Genomic DNA, 17,993 nt, shown 5'->3' with positions numbered 1-17,993 from the left:
GCCTTGCTGTTCATCAGTCCACGGTAAGACAAATTGTCTATAAATAGAGAAAGTTCAGCACTGCTGCTACTCTCCCTAGGAGTGGCCGTCCTGTAAAGATGACTGCAAGAGCACAGCGCAGACTGCTCAATGAGGTGAAGAAGAATCCTAGAGTGTCAGCTAAAGACTTACAAAAGTCTCTGGCATATACTAACATCCCTGTTAGCGAATCTACGATACGTGAAACACTAAACAAGAATGGATTTTATGTGAGGATACCACAGAGTATGCCACTGCTGTCCAAAAAAACATTGCTGCACGTTTACAGTTTGCACAAGAGCACCTGGATGTTCCACAGCAGACCTGGCAAAATATTTTGTGGACAGATGAAACCAAAGTTGAGTTGTTTGGAAGAAACACACAACACTATGTGTGGATAAAAAGATACACAGCACACCAACATCAAAACCTCATCCCAACTGTAAAGTATGGTGGTGGGGGCATCATGGTTTGGGGCTGCTTTGCTGCGTCAGGACCTGGACAGATTGCTATAATCGATGGAAAAATGAATTCCCAAGTTTATCAAGACATTTTGAAGGAGAACTTAAGGCCATCTGTCCACCAGCTGAAGCTCAACAGAAGATGGGTGTTGCAACAGGACAACGACCCAAAGCATAGAAGTAAATCAACAACAGAATGGCTTAAACAGAAGAAAATATGCCTTCTGGAGTGGCCCAGTCAGAGTCCTGACCTCAACCTGCTGTGGCATGACCTCAAGAAAGCGATTCACACCAGACATTCCAAGAATATTGCTGAACTGAAACAGTTCTGTAAAGAGGAATGGTCAAGAATTACTCCTGACCGTTGTGCACATCTGATCTGCAACTACAGGAAACGTTTGGTTGAAGTTATTGCTGCCAAAGGAGGTTCAACCAGTTATTAAATCCAAGTGTTCACATACTTTTTCCACCTGCACTGTGAATGTTTACATGGTGTGTTCAATAAAAACATGGTAACATTTAAGTCTTTGTGTGTTATTAGTTTAAGCAGACTGTGATTGTCTATTGTTGTGACTTAGATGAAGATCAGATCACATTTTATGACCAATTTGTGCAGAAATCCATATCATTCCAAAGGGTTCACATACTTTTTCTTGCAACTGTATAAAAAAAATCAGCTGGAAGGATGGCGTAATAAATAACTATAGATTTACTGTATAGATCTACCATAACAATACTTAAAATGGCGGGTGGCTTCAGTACCTCCAAAGAAACAATAGGTCTATATTTTATAGAAAAGAAAAAAAAAACAATATAACAAACATTTGTAGATGCGAAATGCATAAATTGTGTCAAATATATACATTTGTAAAACTCTGTATTGCATCTGGCTACACAGATCTCCATCTTACCTAGATCATTATTGTTCATCATGGCATTAGATGCTCGCAATCTCGGTCCTTGTTGAGTGAAGTGATAACCAAATTTGAGGAGTGTTGAATTTTTTTCTAGCATACTTGCAATTTCCATTTCCACTTTATTACCAAGTGGTTGACTCTAGAGAAAATATTCAGAATAAATAATTAGTGCTTTGTGGGAAATTATTGATATATTTATTTTTATTTTTATAACAAATTTTTATTTTATAAGACATAAGCATAAGTACAGAAATTGGTCAACATGACTTTTCATTGACATATCACTGAGAGAGAGGACGCTTCCCCTCATATCATATTAAATACAGAACATGTACATATGAACATACTATTGTCCTTTTAACAAGATATCTCAACTAAGAGGACTCACGAACGGGGAAGGGGGGGGGGGGTTGTTAGTCCTGTCAGAAACAATAGATTATTGAGATTAGCGTGAGAGGTGTGGGATATACTTGAGTACATCTGCTAGTTATACTGTGTTTGAACATCTGGGTCAAGGCCTCTGTATTTCAGCCAGGGGCTTCATATGGCCTTGAATTTGTTTGGGGAATGGAGTTCCCAGTGGGCCAGCTGTTCAAAATGGTACAACTGATCCCCTCTATTTAACTAATGTGCCAATGCGGGGGGCTCCCTCTGTTTCCATTGACCAGTCACGAATATCCGAGCTGCACCTAGTAACGTTTGAATTAAATGCTGTTGCGCCTGTGGGACCTGTATATCCGTCATGAGGCATAAGAGGCAAATCTTAGGGGAAACTGGGAGGTGGAGTTTGCATATTATAGACAGCTGGCTACACACCCGTGTCCAGAAATCTCTGATCCCGGGGCACTGCCACCAGATGTGGAAGTAAGAGCTTCTCTCACCTCCGCACCTCCAACACGTTGGGTCACCATTACGCAAAAGAGCATTGATTTTGGAGGGCGTATAGTGCCATCTTGTGAGCACCTTGTAGTAGCTTTCCTGCAATTTGACACATCTAGAAATTTTTGGTGACAAAGACAGTTTTATCTTCTTGTCATCTGATAATTTAATCCCTAAATCTCCCATTTTGGAATAAACCAAAATTCATTCAACTGAATCTTAGGTAAAAGCAGGGAGTAGAGTCGAGATCTTTTTACTAGGATCTTTTTGTTGTGCCGCTAGTTTTTCGACGTGTTCCGGGTTAGCAGATATAGTAGTGGCAAAAGGCTTAATATAGTGGATGAGATGCTGGAGGTGGAAAGGAGAGAGACCCCCCAGACGCAGACTGGATGTATGCTAGGCAATGAAACGTAGGGTATGTCCCATGATTGTAGAGTAGTCTCAACCTGTTTAGGGAGGTCTTGGTAGTTGACCTTGTATAGGATGGATATTTCCCGGGTTATATTGACGCCTAGGAATTTGATTGAGTGGGTTGCCCATATAAATGGGGTTGATTGTTGAAGTTTATTGGCTCTTTATTGGGATTTATTGGGGTTTATTTTGAAGTTTGATAACTGGCCAAAGAAGTCCAATACAAACATAACTGCTGGGAACGCTTTTTCAGGATTAGTAATGAACAAAAGGACATCGTCAGCAAAGACTGCCAGTTGATGATGAGTGTTTCCCAGTGTGTATCTTCTCCTCCTGCTTAAAGGCCTGCAGAACCGTCTCATACGTTAAGACAAACAGGAGGGGGGACAGAGGGCAGCCCTGACTGGTTCCATTACCAATGTTGAAGGGAGGAGATAATGTACTATTTACCCAAACCTGGGCTGTAGGAGAGGAGTACATGGACATAATAGCATTGATGAAGCATGGTGGGATCCCAAACAGGTGAAGAGCTGCTCTAGACATAAACAGCCAGTCCACCCGGTCAAAGGCCTTCTCAGCATCAGTGCTGAGTAAGACCAAGGGGGTAGCTGTTTTTTTCACTAATTGGGTTAAGTGAAGGAGACGGGTGGTATTCATTTTACCTTCCCTTCCTGGGATGAACCCTACTTGTTCGGGGGAAATTATGGATGGGAGGAAAGGTTTCAATCTGTTGGCAAGAAGTTTGGCGAAAAGTTTTAAATCGTTGTTCAATAATGATATGGTCCTTTCCATCCTTTGGTATTATAGTTATATGAGCTGATAGCATTTGGGGTGGGAGTGGTGAGCCTTTCAGGGCCGTATTACAAACTTCCAGCAGACGGGGTAATAGTATAGACCAAAATGTCTTATAATAGGGGATTGGCAGCCCGTCAGGGCCGAGAGATTTTCACACTGGGGATTCCTTTAGGGCCCTCTCTAACTCAGTCATGTTGAAAGGTTTCGTTAAAAGTGAAGCTTGTTTATCTGTGATAGAAGGGAGTGAGAGAGAGAAGAGCCAGGTGTCAATAGTGTCTCTACGGAACTCTAATTCCGATTGAGAGGACTGAGTCCTTAGATTGTATAGACCTCTATAGTGGCTTTCCTCTTTTTCATCTGCGCCATTAATAATTTGAAAGCTTTATTTCCATGGCGTAATATTTAAATTGGGTGGAGAGGAACAATTTAGCAGTTTAAGCGTTCAGTAGATTTTTCAGTTCAGTACGTTCCTGGGTTAATTGTTCAAGTACATCTAGGGTTATCTAATGTTTGTGGGATCTTTCTAATTTTCTATTTTTCTTTGTAGATTTAAACAGGTTTGTTGTCTAATTTTATTAATATGTGCCTCTAATGCTATGAAGTAGCCCCTAATAACTGGCTTGTGAGCCTCCCATAATAAACCTCTTGGTATTTCTGGGGAGTCATTCAGCCTAAAATATTCTTGTAGAGATTCTTCAATTTGCTTCACATTTTTATCTGCTCCTAAAAGAGTGCAATTTAATCTCCACTTGTAAGTAGGTTTAGGAGTACTTTGTAGATTATAGCTCAGAAAAAACGATGCATGGTCTGATAATTCCATATTACCTATATATCTATTTTTAGGCAGAGGTGTAGTTGTTGAGGAGGGACAAACAGGTAATCTAGTCGATGGTAAAATTGATGGAGGTGAGAGAAAAAGGAGTAATCCCGTTCCCCAGGGTGCATCAATCTCCAGGCATCTACCAGCGTAGAGTCCGCCACGGATGCCCACAGCCTATCTAGAGCCACCCTAGTGATGGATGTGGAGGGTCCGGATGAATCCAGAGACGGATCCAATGTCACATTCAAATCTCCGCCCAAGATTATGGAGCCCTCTGCAAAGTCTCTAAACTGAAACAATACTTTACACAGCCAGGTGAACATTTGGGGCATATATAGTTCCCAAGGTGATCAGTTGTGAACCTATTATTCCTTTGAGAAAAAACATATCTCTCATCCGAATCGACTTGGGATGAACGCAGGGCAAAGGGGAGCGACTTGTGTATTGCTATGCTAGCTCCTTTTGATGCAGAGGCAGGTGAAGTGCTGTGATACCACTGATTATAATGCAGGTGTGATAGACTAGGAACATGCTTAGGCCTCTTTCACACTACCATATGGCTATTTCAGTGTTTTGCGGTCCGTTTTTCATGGATTCATTCTTCCGTTTTTTTGTTTCCGTTTCCGCTCCGTTTTTCCATATGGCATATACAGTATACAGTAATTACATAGAAAAAATTGGGCTGGGCATAACATTTTCAATAGATGGTTCCGTAAAAATGGAACAGATACGGAAGACATACAGATGCATTTCGTATGTGTTCCGTTTTTTTTTTCCGGACCCATTGACTTGAATGGAGCCACGGAACGTGATTTGCGGGCAATAATAGGACATGTTCTATCTTTCAACGGAACGGAAATACGGAAACGGCATGCATACGGAGTACATTCCGTTTTTTTTAGGCGGAACCATTGAAATAAATGGTTCCGTATACGGAACGATAAAAACGGCCCGCAAAACGGAAAAAAAAAACAGTAGTGTGAAAGAGGCCTTATGCCTAAAGTGTGTTTCCTGCAACAGAGCTATTCCTACTTTATGCTTGTTCAGGAATCTACATATTTGTCGGTGCGTTCAAACCCGAACCACTAGCTTACGGCCTGGAGAATTAATAAGCAACCCAAAGGGGTATAGCCAGCGGTATGTGATTTTTTTTGACTTTTGAGAATTTCCAGCAGCGGTCTTAAATGATTCCTCTTGCGCAGCGTCATGGAGGACAGATCTTGGTAGATGGTGACCGTTAACCCCTCGTAGGTGATGGGGGCCGTAGTTCTGGAGGTCTCAAGGATTTTTTCTTTTGTCTGGAAATGAACCAGCTTACAGATGACATCTCTTGGAGCTTCATTTTGCTTTGGTGAGGGACGTAGCGCTCTGTGAGCACGCTCCAGTTCAAGGTTGCCGTTTCTTGGCCGAGCAAATTTGAGAAGATGGTGGTGAGGGAGGTTATCAGCATGTCAGGCGACACAGATTCTGGTATGCCTTTCAGCCTGAGGTCCACAATTTTTTTGATCCTCTATCAAAGAGTATAAGTAATTCATGTGAGCTTGGCAGTTATCTAGGTTAGGAGAGACTTCATTGTTGAAGTCTACTAAGGATGTTTGCGTAGTCTCTATTGTTTCCAATCTAGAATACATGTGCCTTAGATCCTGTTTGATATCTTTAAGTTCACGTACCAGTGGTTCTAGAGAATGTGTCATCAGCTCCTTAAAGGGATTCAGAAATTAGGCCTATAACCTAAACATATGGCGATGTCCCTAGTAATACACAGAATCCTAAAGTGACTTTATCAAATGCCCCTGTGGCTCTATAATCGTAAAAAACAGGTTAATATCACCTGTCACTCACTGCAAAATGTGTCCAAGGGGACGTCTGATGGTAAAGGGTGCCCGGCTGCAGCCATCTCGTTTAGGTGCCCAGCGCCGCCTTGTGAAGTGAAATCGCCGCCCTCCCTTTCATTAGATCCGCCTACCTCAGTTCATCGCCGCCTCTCTAACGTCCGCTCGCTTCAGCCAGATCCCGCGCGTGCGCACTAGGTATAACCTGATGCGCCCCGTGCGGACTACTGGCAGCGGCCTCGTTTAGTGAAGTGCGCATGCGCCGGCCGGCGCACTTCGCTTGAACCTGCGGGATCTGGCTGAAGTGAGCGGACGTTAGAGAGGCGGCGATGAACTGAGATAGGCGGATCTAATGAAAGGGAGGGCGGCGATTTCACTTCACAAGGCGGCCCTGGGCACCTAAACGAGATGGCTGCAGCCGGCACCCTTGACCATGAGACGTCCCCTTGGACACATTTTGCAGTGAGTGACAGGTGATATAAACCTGTTTTTTACGATTATAGAGCCACAGGGGCATTTGATAAAGTCACTTTAGGATTCTGTGTATTACTAGGGACATCGCCATATGTTTAGGTTATAGGCCTAATTTCTGATGACAGAATCCCTTTAAGGAAAGCTTTAGATATCTTCTGATCATCTCCTTCTGCTGTTGCCTCTTCCACTTCACTTCCCCCTTCAGCCTCCGAATCTTCAGTCTGAGGCACGTGTAAGTTTCTCTGCCTTGTCGGCGCCATCTTGCTTAATTCATGCGCCGGGGTTGCTGGTGTTCTCCTTATGAAGCACTCTATTTCCCCTTGAGAAGCGCTTGGTTTGGAGGGTTTCAGAGGGTCTTTAAATCTGTCCCGTGAGGATTTGCCCATGTTTAGGGGATTTAAAAATTTATAATTCGCCCGATTAGGGCTGGCCTGCAGCGGAGCTCAGTGTGCTGCCTGCATACAGCTGGGCCGCGAAACTCCGCCCCCCACTTATATTTATTTTTCACAGAGACCAAATAGCTAAAGATTGAAATTTAGCTGAAATAAGTCTAGATTAACTTTAGGTACATCAGGAACTTACAATTTCTTCATAAAAAGAGAACATCAGTGCTGAGCACACCATGCATAACATATTATACAATAGGTCCTATTAGCAATACTGAATGTTACAGTCATGGATATTTAACTGATTAGTTATTTACTCGATTTACTCTTATGTGTGTCCATTAAAATTGTATATTGTGACAGAGTCATGGACAATGTAACAGGCTATCTGGGGTGAGGGATTTGGCTGGCCATTGTGTGTCTCAGTTGAAGATATGCATAGAAGAATGTATGTGGGAGTTCAACATTTGCTAAAACTAACAGAATATTTCTTCAGTAAACAGATAACTAATATTAAAAACACTGTATCACCTCCAAACTTCAGTCTAGGAAGGAGTTTACATGTCAGAGTTCAGGATAATCCCACACCTGTATATCTCCTATGACATCACAGAAATCCACTAGTGATCTACAAATTTGCCACACTTGTATCACATTTTACGGGGGTGGGGCCTTAAATGTATGTACTGTCCATTACAACCCAAAAGATTTAGGAATTGTGTAAAATGTGCTTTTGCATTAGGCCTGTACTTGTCCAGGACCCAGGTTCTCAAGTAGGTTATCTTACCTACCTAATGCATAACGAGAAACCTGGTGTCACGGCGGACGTGCACAGTTAAACAGACAACACACCAACCAGGCTGTGGACGAGAGACAGGAGAAGGGTCACCTCCTAATTTATCCCTGACCTCTTTCCCTGAAATGCTCAGCCCACAGACAAACCTTGATGGTCGATTTGCTGTGTCCACCAGCCTAAACTAACAGAACCCTGAACTCCCTGAGATGGTGAAGTGGGGAGAAAGGAGCAGCCAGCTCGTACAGAACCTGGATGGGTAAGATGACATAAACAACCAATCAAGAAAAGACACTTATCTGCTGAGAGCAGGAACAAACAGCCAACCTTCCTTCCAAACTTCCCAGACACTAATGAACAGTATAATCCGCTCAGAGCACTTTAGCTGGAGACCATTTAAACTAATGACTCCACCCAGTGCACCTGATGCGAGGCGGATCCAGCACAGCATCAAAACAAATGCTAGACTCGTGCTGCAATCCTGGCTGACCTCCGCACATCGTCAGAGTGGGGCATGACAGTACCCCCCCTTCAACGGGTGACCTCCGGACACCCTGGACCAACCTTATCCGGATGGGACCTATGAAAGGCCCTCACCAGACAGCTGGCGTTGACATCTGACGCCGGAACCCACATCCTCTCCTCAGGACCGTATCCCCTCCAGTGAACCAGGTACTGGAGGGAACCCCGCAGAACTCTCGAGTCGAGAATCCTGGAGATCTCCAACTCCACGTTTCCCTCGACCAGAACAGGAGGAGGAGGCAATGGCGATGGTACCACCGGTTTAACATACTTTTTTAGTAAAGACTTGTGGAAGACATCGTGGATCCTCCAAGTCTGCGGCAGATCAAGTCGAAATGCCACAGGATTGATCACAGCAGAAATCTTATATGGACCAACAAATCTTGGACCCAGTTTCCAAGATGGCATTCTCAACTTGATATTCCTAGTGGACAACCACACCAAATCACCCACACACAGGTCCGGACCAGTCACACGTCTCCTGTCAGCCATTCGTTTATACCTCTCACCCATCCTCTCCAAATTCCCTTGAATCCCCCGCCAGATAGAGGATAAGGCAGAAGAGAATCTCTCCTCTGGCATCCCGGAGGAACCAGACCCAGAAAAGGTACCAAACTGAGGATGGAAACCGTATGCGCCAAAAAATGGCGACTTACCCGTGGACTCCTGCCTACGGTTATTCAATGCAAATTCTGCTAAGGGCAAGAATGAGGACCAGTTCTCCTGATTCTCAGCCACAAAGCTCCTCAAGTAGGTCTCCAGGTTTTGATTGGTACGCTCCGTCTGACCATTCGACTGTGGATGAAAAGCCAACGAGAAAGAAAGTTGAATGCCAAGTCGAGAGCAGAACGCCCTCCAAAACCTGGAGACAAACTGCGTGCCCCTATCAGAGACAATATCCGAAGGAATACCGTGCAATTTAACAATATTATCCACAAAAATCTGCGCCAGAGTCTTAGCGTTAGGCAGACTTGTTAGTGGTATAAAGTGAGCCATTTTACTGAAAAGATCGACTACCACCAAAATCACTGTTCTCCCGGAGGAACTCGGTAGGTCCGTAATAAAGTCCATGGACAAATGTGTCCAAGGACGAGATGGAATAGACAATGGAAGAAGTGAACCAGGCGGTCGAGTATGAGCAACCTTAGACCGAGCGCAGGTTTCACAAGCTGCCACGTAATTCTCAATACTCTTACGCAAACCTGGCCACCAGAACCTCCGGGACACCAGATCACAGGTGGACTTACCACCAGGATGTCCAGCGAGAACAGTATCGTGATGTTCCTTGAACACCTTGTATCGTAGGCCCTCAGGAACAAACAACCTCCCTGGGGGACACGAACCAGGAGCCCCCTCCTGAGCTCCCAACACCTCCATCTCCAATTCAGGGTACAGAGCGGAGACATCCACTCCATCCGCCAAAATTGGCGCTGGATCTTCTGAATCACCTCCCCCAGGGAAGCTGCGAGAAAAGGCATCTGCCTTGACGTTCTTGACCCCTGGGCGAAAGGTAACCACGAAATTGAACCTGGTAAAAAACAATGACCATCTGGCCTGTCTAGGGTTCAGACGCTTGGCAGATTGCAGGTAAGCCAAATTCTTATGGTCTGTATACACAGTAACAGGGTGAGAAGCCCCCTCTAACCAGTGACGCCATTCTTCAAAGGCCAACTTGATCGCCAACAACTCCCTATCTCCAACATCATAATTCCTCTCGGCGACCGAGAGCTTCCTGGAGAAGAAGGCACACGGGACCCACTTGCCAGGAGAAGGACCCTGCGAAAGCACCGCCCCAACCCCCACCTCTGATGCATCAACCTCGACCACGAATGGCTGAGATACATCCGGCTGCACCAGAATGGGAGCAGATGCAAAACGCTCCTTAATAGCCGAAAAGGCCTGCAATGCCTCATCCGACTAGACAGAGACATCAGCGCCCTTCTTGGTCATATCAGTAAGAGGTTTGACTAACGTGGAATAATTCAAAATAAATTTTCTATAATAATTCGTAAACCCCAAAAATCGTATCAAAGCTTTCTGATTCTCAGGTCGATCCCACTCCAGAACCGCCCGGACCTTTTCGGGGTCCATACGAAAACCAGAATCAGAAAGCATGTATCCCAAAAATGGAAGCTCTTGCACCGCAAACAAACATTTCTCCAATTTGGCGTATAACTTATTCTCCCGCAGGATCGTCAAAACCTGTCTCACATGATCCTGATGGGTCTTCAGATCAGGAGAATAAATTAAAATGTCATCAAGGTAGACTACTACGAACCTCCCCACCAAATGATGAAAAATATCATTGACGAATCGCTGAAATACCGCTGGCGCATTCGTCAACCCAAAAGGCATTACCAGGTTCTCAAAATGACCCTCGTGCGTATGGAAGGCCGTTTTCCACTCATCCCCCTCCTTGATCCTGATCAGATTGTATGCTCCTCTCAAATCCAACTTGGAGAACACCTTGGCTCCAACAATCTAATCAAAAAAATCAGAGATCAAAGGCAGGGGATATGGATCCCGGACTGTAATACGATTCAGCTCCCGGAAATCCAAACACGGTCTCAGTGATCCATCTTTCTTCTTCACGAAGAACAAACCTACAGCCACTGGAGACTTAGATGGTCTGATATGACCCTTTGTCAAACTCTCGGCGACATACTTTCGCATGACCTCTCTCTCGGGTTGAGAGAGGTTGTAGAGCCGAAACTTGGGCAACTTAGCCCCCGGAATGAGATTCACAGGACAATCATAGTCATGATGAGGGGGCAATCCCTGAGCCCCACCCTCCGCAAACACGTCCGAAAAATCTGAGAGATACTGAGGCAAGGCCGTAACGGACACTTCAGAAATAGATGTGACAAGACAATTATCCGAACAAAACTTGCTCCAACCAATGATTTGTCTCGCCTGCCAGTCTATAATTGGGTTATGTTTAGACAACCATGGCAACCCCAAAACTATTGGAGCTGGCAAATCCTTCATGACGAAACAGGAAATAATCTCAGCATGTGAATCACCCACCTTTAAATGAATATCATGAACAACGTGAGTAAGGCTCCCTTGAGAAAGAGGGGAAGAATCAATGGCAAAAACACGAATCTCGTTCTCTAACGTGCAAATACATAGTCCCAAACCCTCAAGAAACAGAAAGTCAATTAAATTTACCCCAGCACCACAATCAAGAAAAACATCAACAAACACATTTCGAGACTCTAGCGCCACCATAGCTGAAAGGAGAAAACGGGAACTGCAGGGAACTTGCATACCAGTCTGCTCTACCACACTATTCATACTACCAAGTGTGAGGGAGGTTTTTTTTTCTTTTTCTTTATCACTTTCCCCTGTGATTCAACATACGGACAAGAAAAAACAAAATGACCCCTCTTTCCACAAAAGAAACATAAATTGTGCGCTTTACGAAAGTCTCTACTATCCGAATGGAAAGATATCTGACCTAATTGCATGGGTTCCTCTCCTACTCCAGAATAACAAGCAATATCTCCCTGGGCAGCTGGTGAAACAAAACCACACGCGGGAGGAATCCCCTGCACAGAGGGACCCATACACCTCTCTCTGATATGTCTATCCAAACGTATCGCCAAAGACATTTCATTTTCCAAAGTATCTGGGTATTCATGAAAAGCCAGAGCATCCTTCAACCTTTCAGATAACCCCTGACAAAACTGGCTACGTAACGCGGGGTCATTCCACCCTGACTCAGTAGCCCACCTCCTAAACTCTATGCAGTAAACTTCAGCAGTATGTTTACCCTGTAGTAAGTTACGTAGTTTTGACTCTGCCATCGAAACTCGATCTGGGTCATCGTAAATCAATCCCAGGGCTTTAAAAATTTCCTCCACCGACCGGAGAGCCAGAGAACCGGGCGGCAGGGAAAAAGCCCAGGATTGGGCGTCCCCTTTCAGCAAAGACATGATGATACCCACCCTCTGATCTTCATTACCTGATGAAAATGGGCACAATCGAAAGTACAACTTACATGATTCCTTGAAACTGAAAAAATCATCAGTACCCCCTGCAAATTTCTCCGGAAGAGCGACTTTAGGCTCCCCAACAATTTGACCTGTACCTGAAGCCAACACCCTCTGACACTGTGTGAACGTACTACGTAGATCCGCAACCTCCAGGGACAAATCCTGCATGCGGTCAACCAGTGCATCAATTGACGCCATCACATAAACGCTGAGCAATGGCAGTCACAGTATGGCGGATAATAATGTCATGGCGGACGTGCACAGTTAAACAGACAACACACCAACCAGGCTCTGGACGAGAGACAGGGGAAGGGTCACCTCCTAATTTATCCCTGACCTCTTTCCCTGCAATGCTCAGCCCACAGACAAACCTTGATGGTAGATTTGCTGTGTCCACCAGCCTAAACTAACAGAACCCTGAACTCCCTGAGATGGTGAAGTGGGGAGAAAGGAGCAGCCAGCTCGCACAGAACCTGGATGGGTAAGATGACATAAACAACCAAACAAGAAAAGACACTTATCTGCTGAGAGCAGGAACAAACAGCCAACCTTCCTTCCAAACTTCCCAGACACTAATGAACAGTATAATCCGCTCAGAGCACTTTAGCTGGAGACCATTTAAACTAATGACTCCACCCAGTGCACCTGATGTGAGGCGGATCCAGCACAGCATCAAAACAAATGCTAGACTCGTGCTGCAATCCTGGCTGACCTCCGCACATCGTCAGAGTGGGGCATGACAGTACCCCCCCTTCTACGGGTGACCTCCGGACACCCTGGACCAACCTTATCCGGATGGGACCTATAAAAGGCCCTCCCATGACACCTGGCTCAGGCAATTAATGGCTGAATATAGCTTTTTATACATGCAATTTTACCCTGAAAAATTGTGAGTATAATAAACCTTTTCTCACACTCTGTTTCTCGCTGTACTTCACTATCCTGCTCCGTATTCTATATTTCTAGAAGGGGCTGAAAGGAAGTTTGGAGACTATCTAGAGACGAAAGTAGAAACTAGTGATTATCTGTGGCACCTTTGAAGGAACATCAACATCATTTCTGTAGTTCTGTAGTTCTAGGTCCACATCCATTCCGCAGTTTTGCGGACCTATTAATTTCAATAGGCCTGCAAAAGATGCGGAGAGCACACCGCAGATCCCTTTTTCTTTTCTTTTTTCCATTTTTTTTTTCCCGTTTTTTTACGGATATTGGCCAGTGATCACCTAACACTGATATGAAGAATTCTGTCATTACCTGATTGTCTATCTTTAGTTCAACCAATGATGTGTTTTGCTGGAGAGATTCGACAAGAGCTAAGATTCCTGTTCCACTGATGAAATTAGACTCCACATTTAAGCTCTTTAGTGTAGTATTGACTTTTAGCATATCTGCAAAAGCCTGCAACAGAGAAAAAGCCAAGGATCAATATACAGCACTCACTGCGGCCTCCAGTTAGACACTGTAATTCCAGGTTGAACTTGTGAAAACAAATAAAGTAATATCATCTAATAACATACATAAAATGCTGATTTACATTGTAATATTAAAGGGGTATTCCCATCTCAGACAATGGGGGCATATCGCTGGAATCCACACTTATCTCTAAAACAAAACCTAACACGAGGCCAGCAAAGTGGTGGCTGGCGGTGCTGGGTCTGGCCACCACCAAGCCTTCCTATTGGCACGACGAAAATAGCTGAGCGGCGCACTCGGCTGATTTCGGAGTCCCCATAGAAATGAATGGGAGCCACCGCTCCTGTTACTTTGTAAGGGGCTGATGGAAATAGCCCAGCCAGGGCTGGGCTATTTTTATCGCAGCCCCATAGTAATGAATGGAGTACAGCGGCACATGCCCTCCGGAACTTTGTCAGCTCTGTTTGTAAGATAGGTGGGACCTGCACCTCTCAGACAATAGGGGCATATCCTAGCGATCACCAGATCTAACACCCTGCAACTTCTTTCTGTAGGGCTACATCAAGAATATATTTGGTATCTCCCCCTCTCCCCCAGCCACAGGATCTGAATGACTTGAGACGATGCATCACTGAAAGAGTGGAGTCCATATCTGAGGATATGCTACCACGCATCTGCACAGAACTGGACTACCAACTAGGACAGTGATGCCCAACCTACGGCCCGCTGGCCAAATGCGGCCTGCGAAGCCGTGTCATGCGGCCCGCGCAGTGACCGGACTTTATCAGTGCACTAGCGCAGGGCGCGCTGCGAACGGCACAGGCAGGAAAGCGATGCTGCCTGTGCCTGCAATCTCCCCGCCCAGCGCCGCCTCCTAGCTAATTTATTCACTGCACTTGCCTCTGTGAAATTGAAGAGAAGCGCCGTAATCTCACACAGGCGCACTGGCAGAGGCATCGAAGTGCGCATGCACCGTTTTCCTGGCCTCTGCCAGTGCGAGATTACGGCACTTCTCTTCAATTTCACAGAGGCAAGTGCAGTGAATAAATTAGCTAGGAAGCGGCTCTGGGTGGGGGATATCTGTGGACGGCACTGAAGGGGGGATATCTGTGGACGGCACTGAAGGGGGGATATCTGTGGACGGCACTGAAGGGGGAATATCTGTGGACGGCACTGAAGGGGGATATCTGTGGACGGCACAGAAGGGGGGATATCTGTGGACGGCACAGAAGGGGGATATCTGTGGACGGCACTGAAGGGGGGGTATCTGTGGACGGCACTGAAGGGGGATATCTGTGGACGGCACTGAAGGGGGGATATCTGTGGACGGCACTGAAGGGGGGATATCTGTGGACGGCACTGAAGGGGGGATATCTGTGGACGGCACTGAAGGGGGATATCCGTGGACGGCACTGAAGGGGGGATATCCGTGGACGGCACTGAAGGGGGGATATCTGTGGACGGCACTGAAGGGGGGATATCTGTGGACGACACTGAAGGGGGATCTAGAGAGGGCTGTGGGGATGTTGGGGTGTGAGGTCCTGGAGGGGTGTTTGGGTGGGAGCTCTGGAAGGGGTGGGAGCTCCGATAGGTATGTGGGGGAGGGAGATCCAGGAGGAAGGGGCCCATAATTTTTTTTGCTATGGGGCCCAGTCATTTCTAGCTACGCCCCTGACTGTTAAGATTGGGCGGGCACTGGAGAGATAGAGCGCCCTACTGTAGGAGAAGCCAGCGGGAGATAAAAGGAGGAGGGGCCAGCTCCTGGTGGTGTCGGGCACACGGTGCAAGCATTGCGGTGGAGGATCTGACTGAAGCCTAAAGACCAGACATCAAGGTAGACCTGCAGAAGAAGGTGACAGCGCAGTATGTGATGTATACATGTGTGTAATGTATGTAGTGCAGTGTGTGATCATCACATACTGCACTACATACATTACACACATGTATACATCACATGCCCCCTCACAGTAATAATGCCAAGATATGTGCCCTCTTCACAGACGTAATGCTCACACATGCCCCCTCACAGTAGTTATGCCCAGATATGTGCCCCCTCACAGTAATAATGCCAAGATATGTGCCCTCTTCACAGACGTAATGCCCACACATGCCCCCTCACAGTAGTTGTGCCCAGATATGTGCCCCCTCACAGTAGTTATGCCCAGATATGTGCCCCCTCACAGTAGTTATGCCAGATATGTGCCCTCTTCACAGTAGTTATGCTCACTCGTGCCCCCTCACAGTAGTTATGCCCGGATATGTGCCCTCCTCACAGCTCACAGTAGTTATACCCTGATATGTGCCCTCCTCACAGTAGTTATACCCTGATATGTGCCCTCCTCACAGTAGTTATGCCCAGATATGTGCCCCCTCACAGTAGTTATGCCAGATATGTGCCCTCTTCACAGTAGTAATGCTCACACGTGCCCCTTCACAGCGTTTGCATTTATTTCTGGCAAAGCTACCTGGTTCCAGCCCGCAAAATTTATACCAAGTCTAGTGCGGCCCTCAGACGAAAAATGATTGGGCACCACTGAACTAGGACATCTGCTGTGTCACCAACGGAGCTCACATCGAACATTTGTAGTGTATAGATAAAACTTGGATAGACAGTGTGTTTTTTCATGTGAATAAATGTATGTTTTCTGAGTTATGAATGCTGAGGCTATAATTTCGGACCATTCTTTCAGAATCACAGTGTATAGCTAAAGTGAGATGCTCTAAATTGTGTCAAAAATGCATCAAATTTTGGAGCAATTTACAGCAAAAGTCAGGCAGAGCTACAATAGTAAATGTGAGCAGCTGTCTATTATTGAGTTCAGTGTATAATAGTATGCAGTGAACTTCTAGGCTCCCTCTTCCCTCTGCGATTTGGAGCTCTGTATCAGAAAATAGAGCACTGATTGCTTTAAACATATATTAAAACACTAATCATCACAACATCCTCAAAATAATTTCACATCCCAAGGACCGAAACTTTTTTATCAATAGAAAATAAGCAGCACTGAATCCACATCCATGTGATAACTAAATGGGACTAGTGATGGAATAATGATTTCTATTGTGGTTATTACAATAATTATATTACTGTGTGTATTTACATGGCTGTCTCTCTCTAGGTGAGTTGTAAACCGGCTGCCTGTCTCTAGGTGATGCTGTTGTGTTGTTAATAAAATTAAGTGTAAAAAAACAAACAACACACACAGAGGAGACAGAGAAAACTTTTTGATCTGCTTCTACACAGACACTGACAGATATGCTGAGGTGCTGCTGCAGATATTAGTAGTGTATATACTGTGTATGTCCTTCTCCTCAGTACACTCCTATTCACATGCTACATATTTGGACAGTTAACCAAATGACAGGGGTCACATGACTTGTGTGAGGGTAGCATGACTGATGCCATGTTTAGTACTATTCAACGCTCTCCTATGGATACATTACACAGAACTAAAATGGGATGTAATATTTTTTTCTTTAGAAAGGAGGCAGCTGCGGGAATATAATAAAGGTCTGCATGGAAAATGTTAAATACACGTATATTAAAAAATTCCTATTCTCTAAAAAAAAAAACGTAATTTAAACAATGGCTCATTTTCTGATGACACATTCCCTTTAAACACTTAACTGTTTTATGACCGTCCGTAGTCTATTGATTGATCAGTGGCACACAAACTCCATGTGGCTTATTATTCAGTAAATCCTATAGTTTAAGAAAGCATCTTTGATATTGAAGATAGGCTATTTAGGCTACTTTCACATTAGCGGCAGCCTTCTCTAGTGCAGCACGGATCCGGCAGGCTGTCCACCTGCCGGAGAAGGCTGCCGCTAATGTGAAAGTAGCCTTATTCAATTCTTTCATATATATTTTAATCAGCTCCACAGTTTGAACTTAAAACACTTAAATATCTAATAATCTAATATATCAATAGGAGAAACTGTGTGGCAAACATGCAGCTCTTTAAAAGAACGACCTCTGTAAAATGGCAGTTCAGTTCTCTTAACTTACAAATGCAACAGGATCATTGCTCCTTGTTCCCACAATGCTGAACTTCTTCACATGGGTATTGGTTTTCATTGCTTCAGCATAATCTTTTAATATAAGTATAGGAATGTTCTAGAATGGAATACAAGTTAAAAGAAATGAATGATATTTACATGTAGCTATATTTTTTTGAGAGACAAACACAGTATTAATTTAGAATAAATATCTTACATAAAAAGCCAAGTCAACATATATAACAGAAAGACACACACCCCTGAGCTTCAGCAGA

General features: G+C 44.8%; 1 protein-coding gene across 3 annotated transcripts in view; it reads right to left on the bottom strand.

Annotated features, from left to right (window-relative positions):
• TMOD1 (tropomodulin 1) overlaps window positions 1–17,993 on the bottom strand; it is a 167,484-nt gene that overhangs the window by 26,488 nt on the left and 123,003 nt on the right. For all 3 annotated transcript variants that reach the window (XM_040417285.1, XM_040417286.1, XM_040417284.1), the window contains exons 7-9: window positions 17,729–17,836; window positions 13,561–13,704; window positions 1,391–1,535 (exon numbers count right to left, since the gene is read on the bottom strand). In XM_040417285.1, coding sequence (XP_040273219.1) covers window positions 1,391–1,535; window positions 13,561–13,704; window positions 17,729–17,836 — 397 coding nt within the window. The remainder of the gene's footprint in view (window positions 1–1,390; window positions 1,536–13,560; window positions 13,705–17,728; window positions 17,837–17,993) is intronic.

Source organism: Bufo bufo, chromosome 2 (genome assembly GCF_905171765.1).
Source record: "Bufo bufo chromosome 2, aBufBuf1.1, whole genome shotgun sequence".
NCBI classification, from domain to species: Eukaryota; Metazoa; Chordata; class Amphibia; order Anura; family Bufonidae; genus Bufo; species Bufo bufo.
This window is presented reverse-complemented; position numbering and strand designations above follow the sequence as displayed.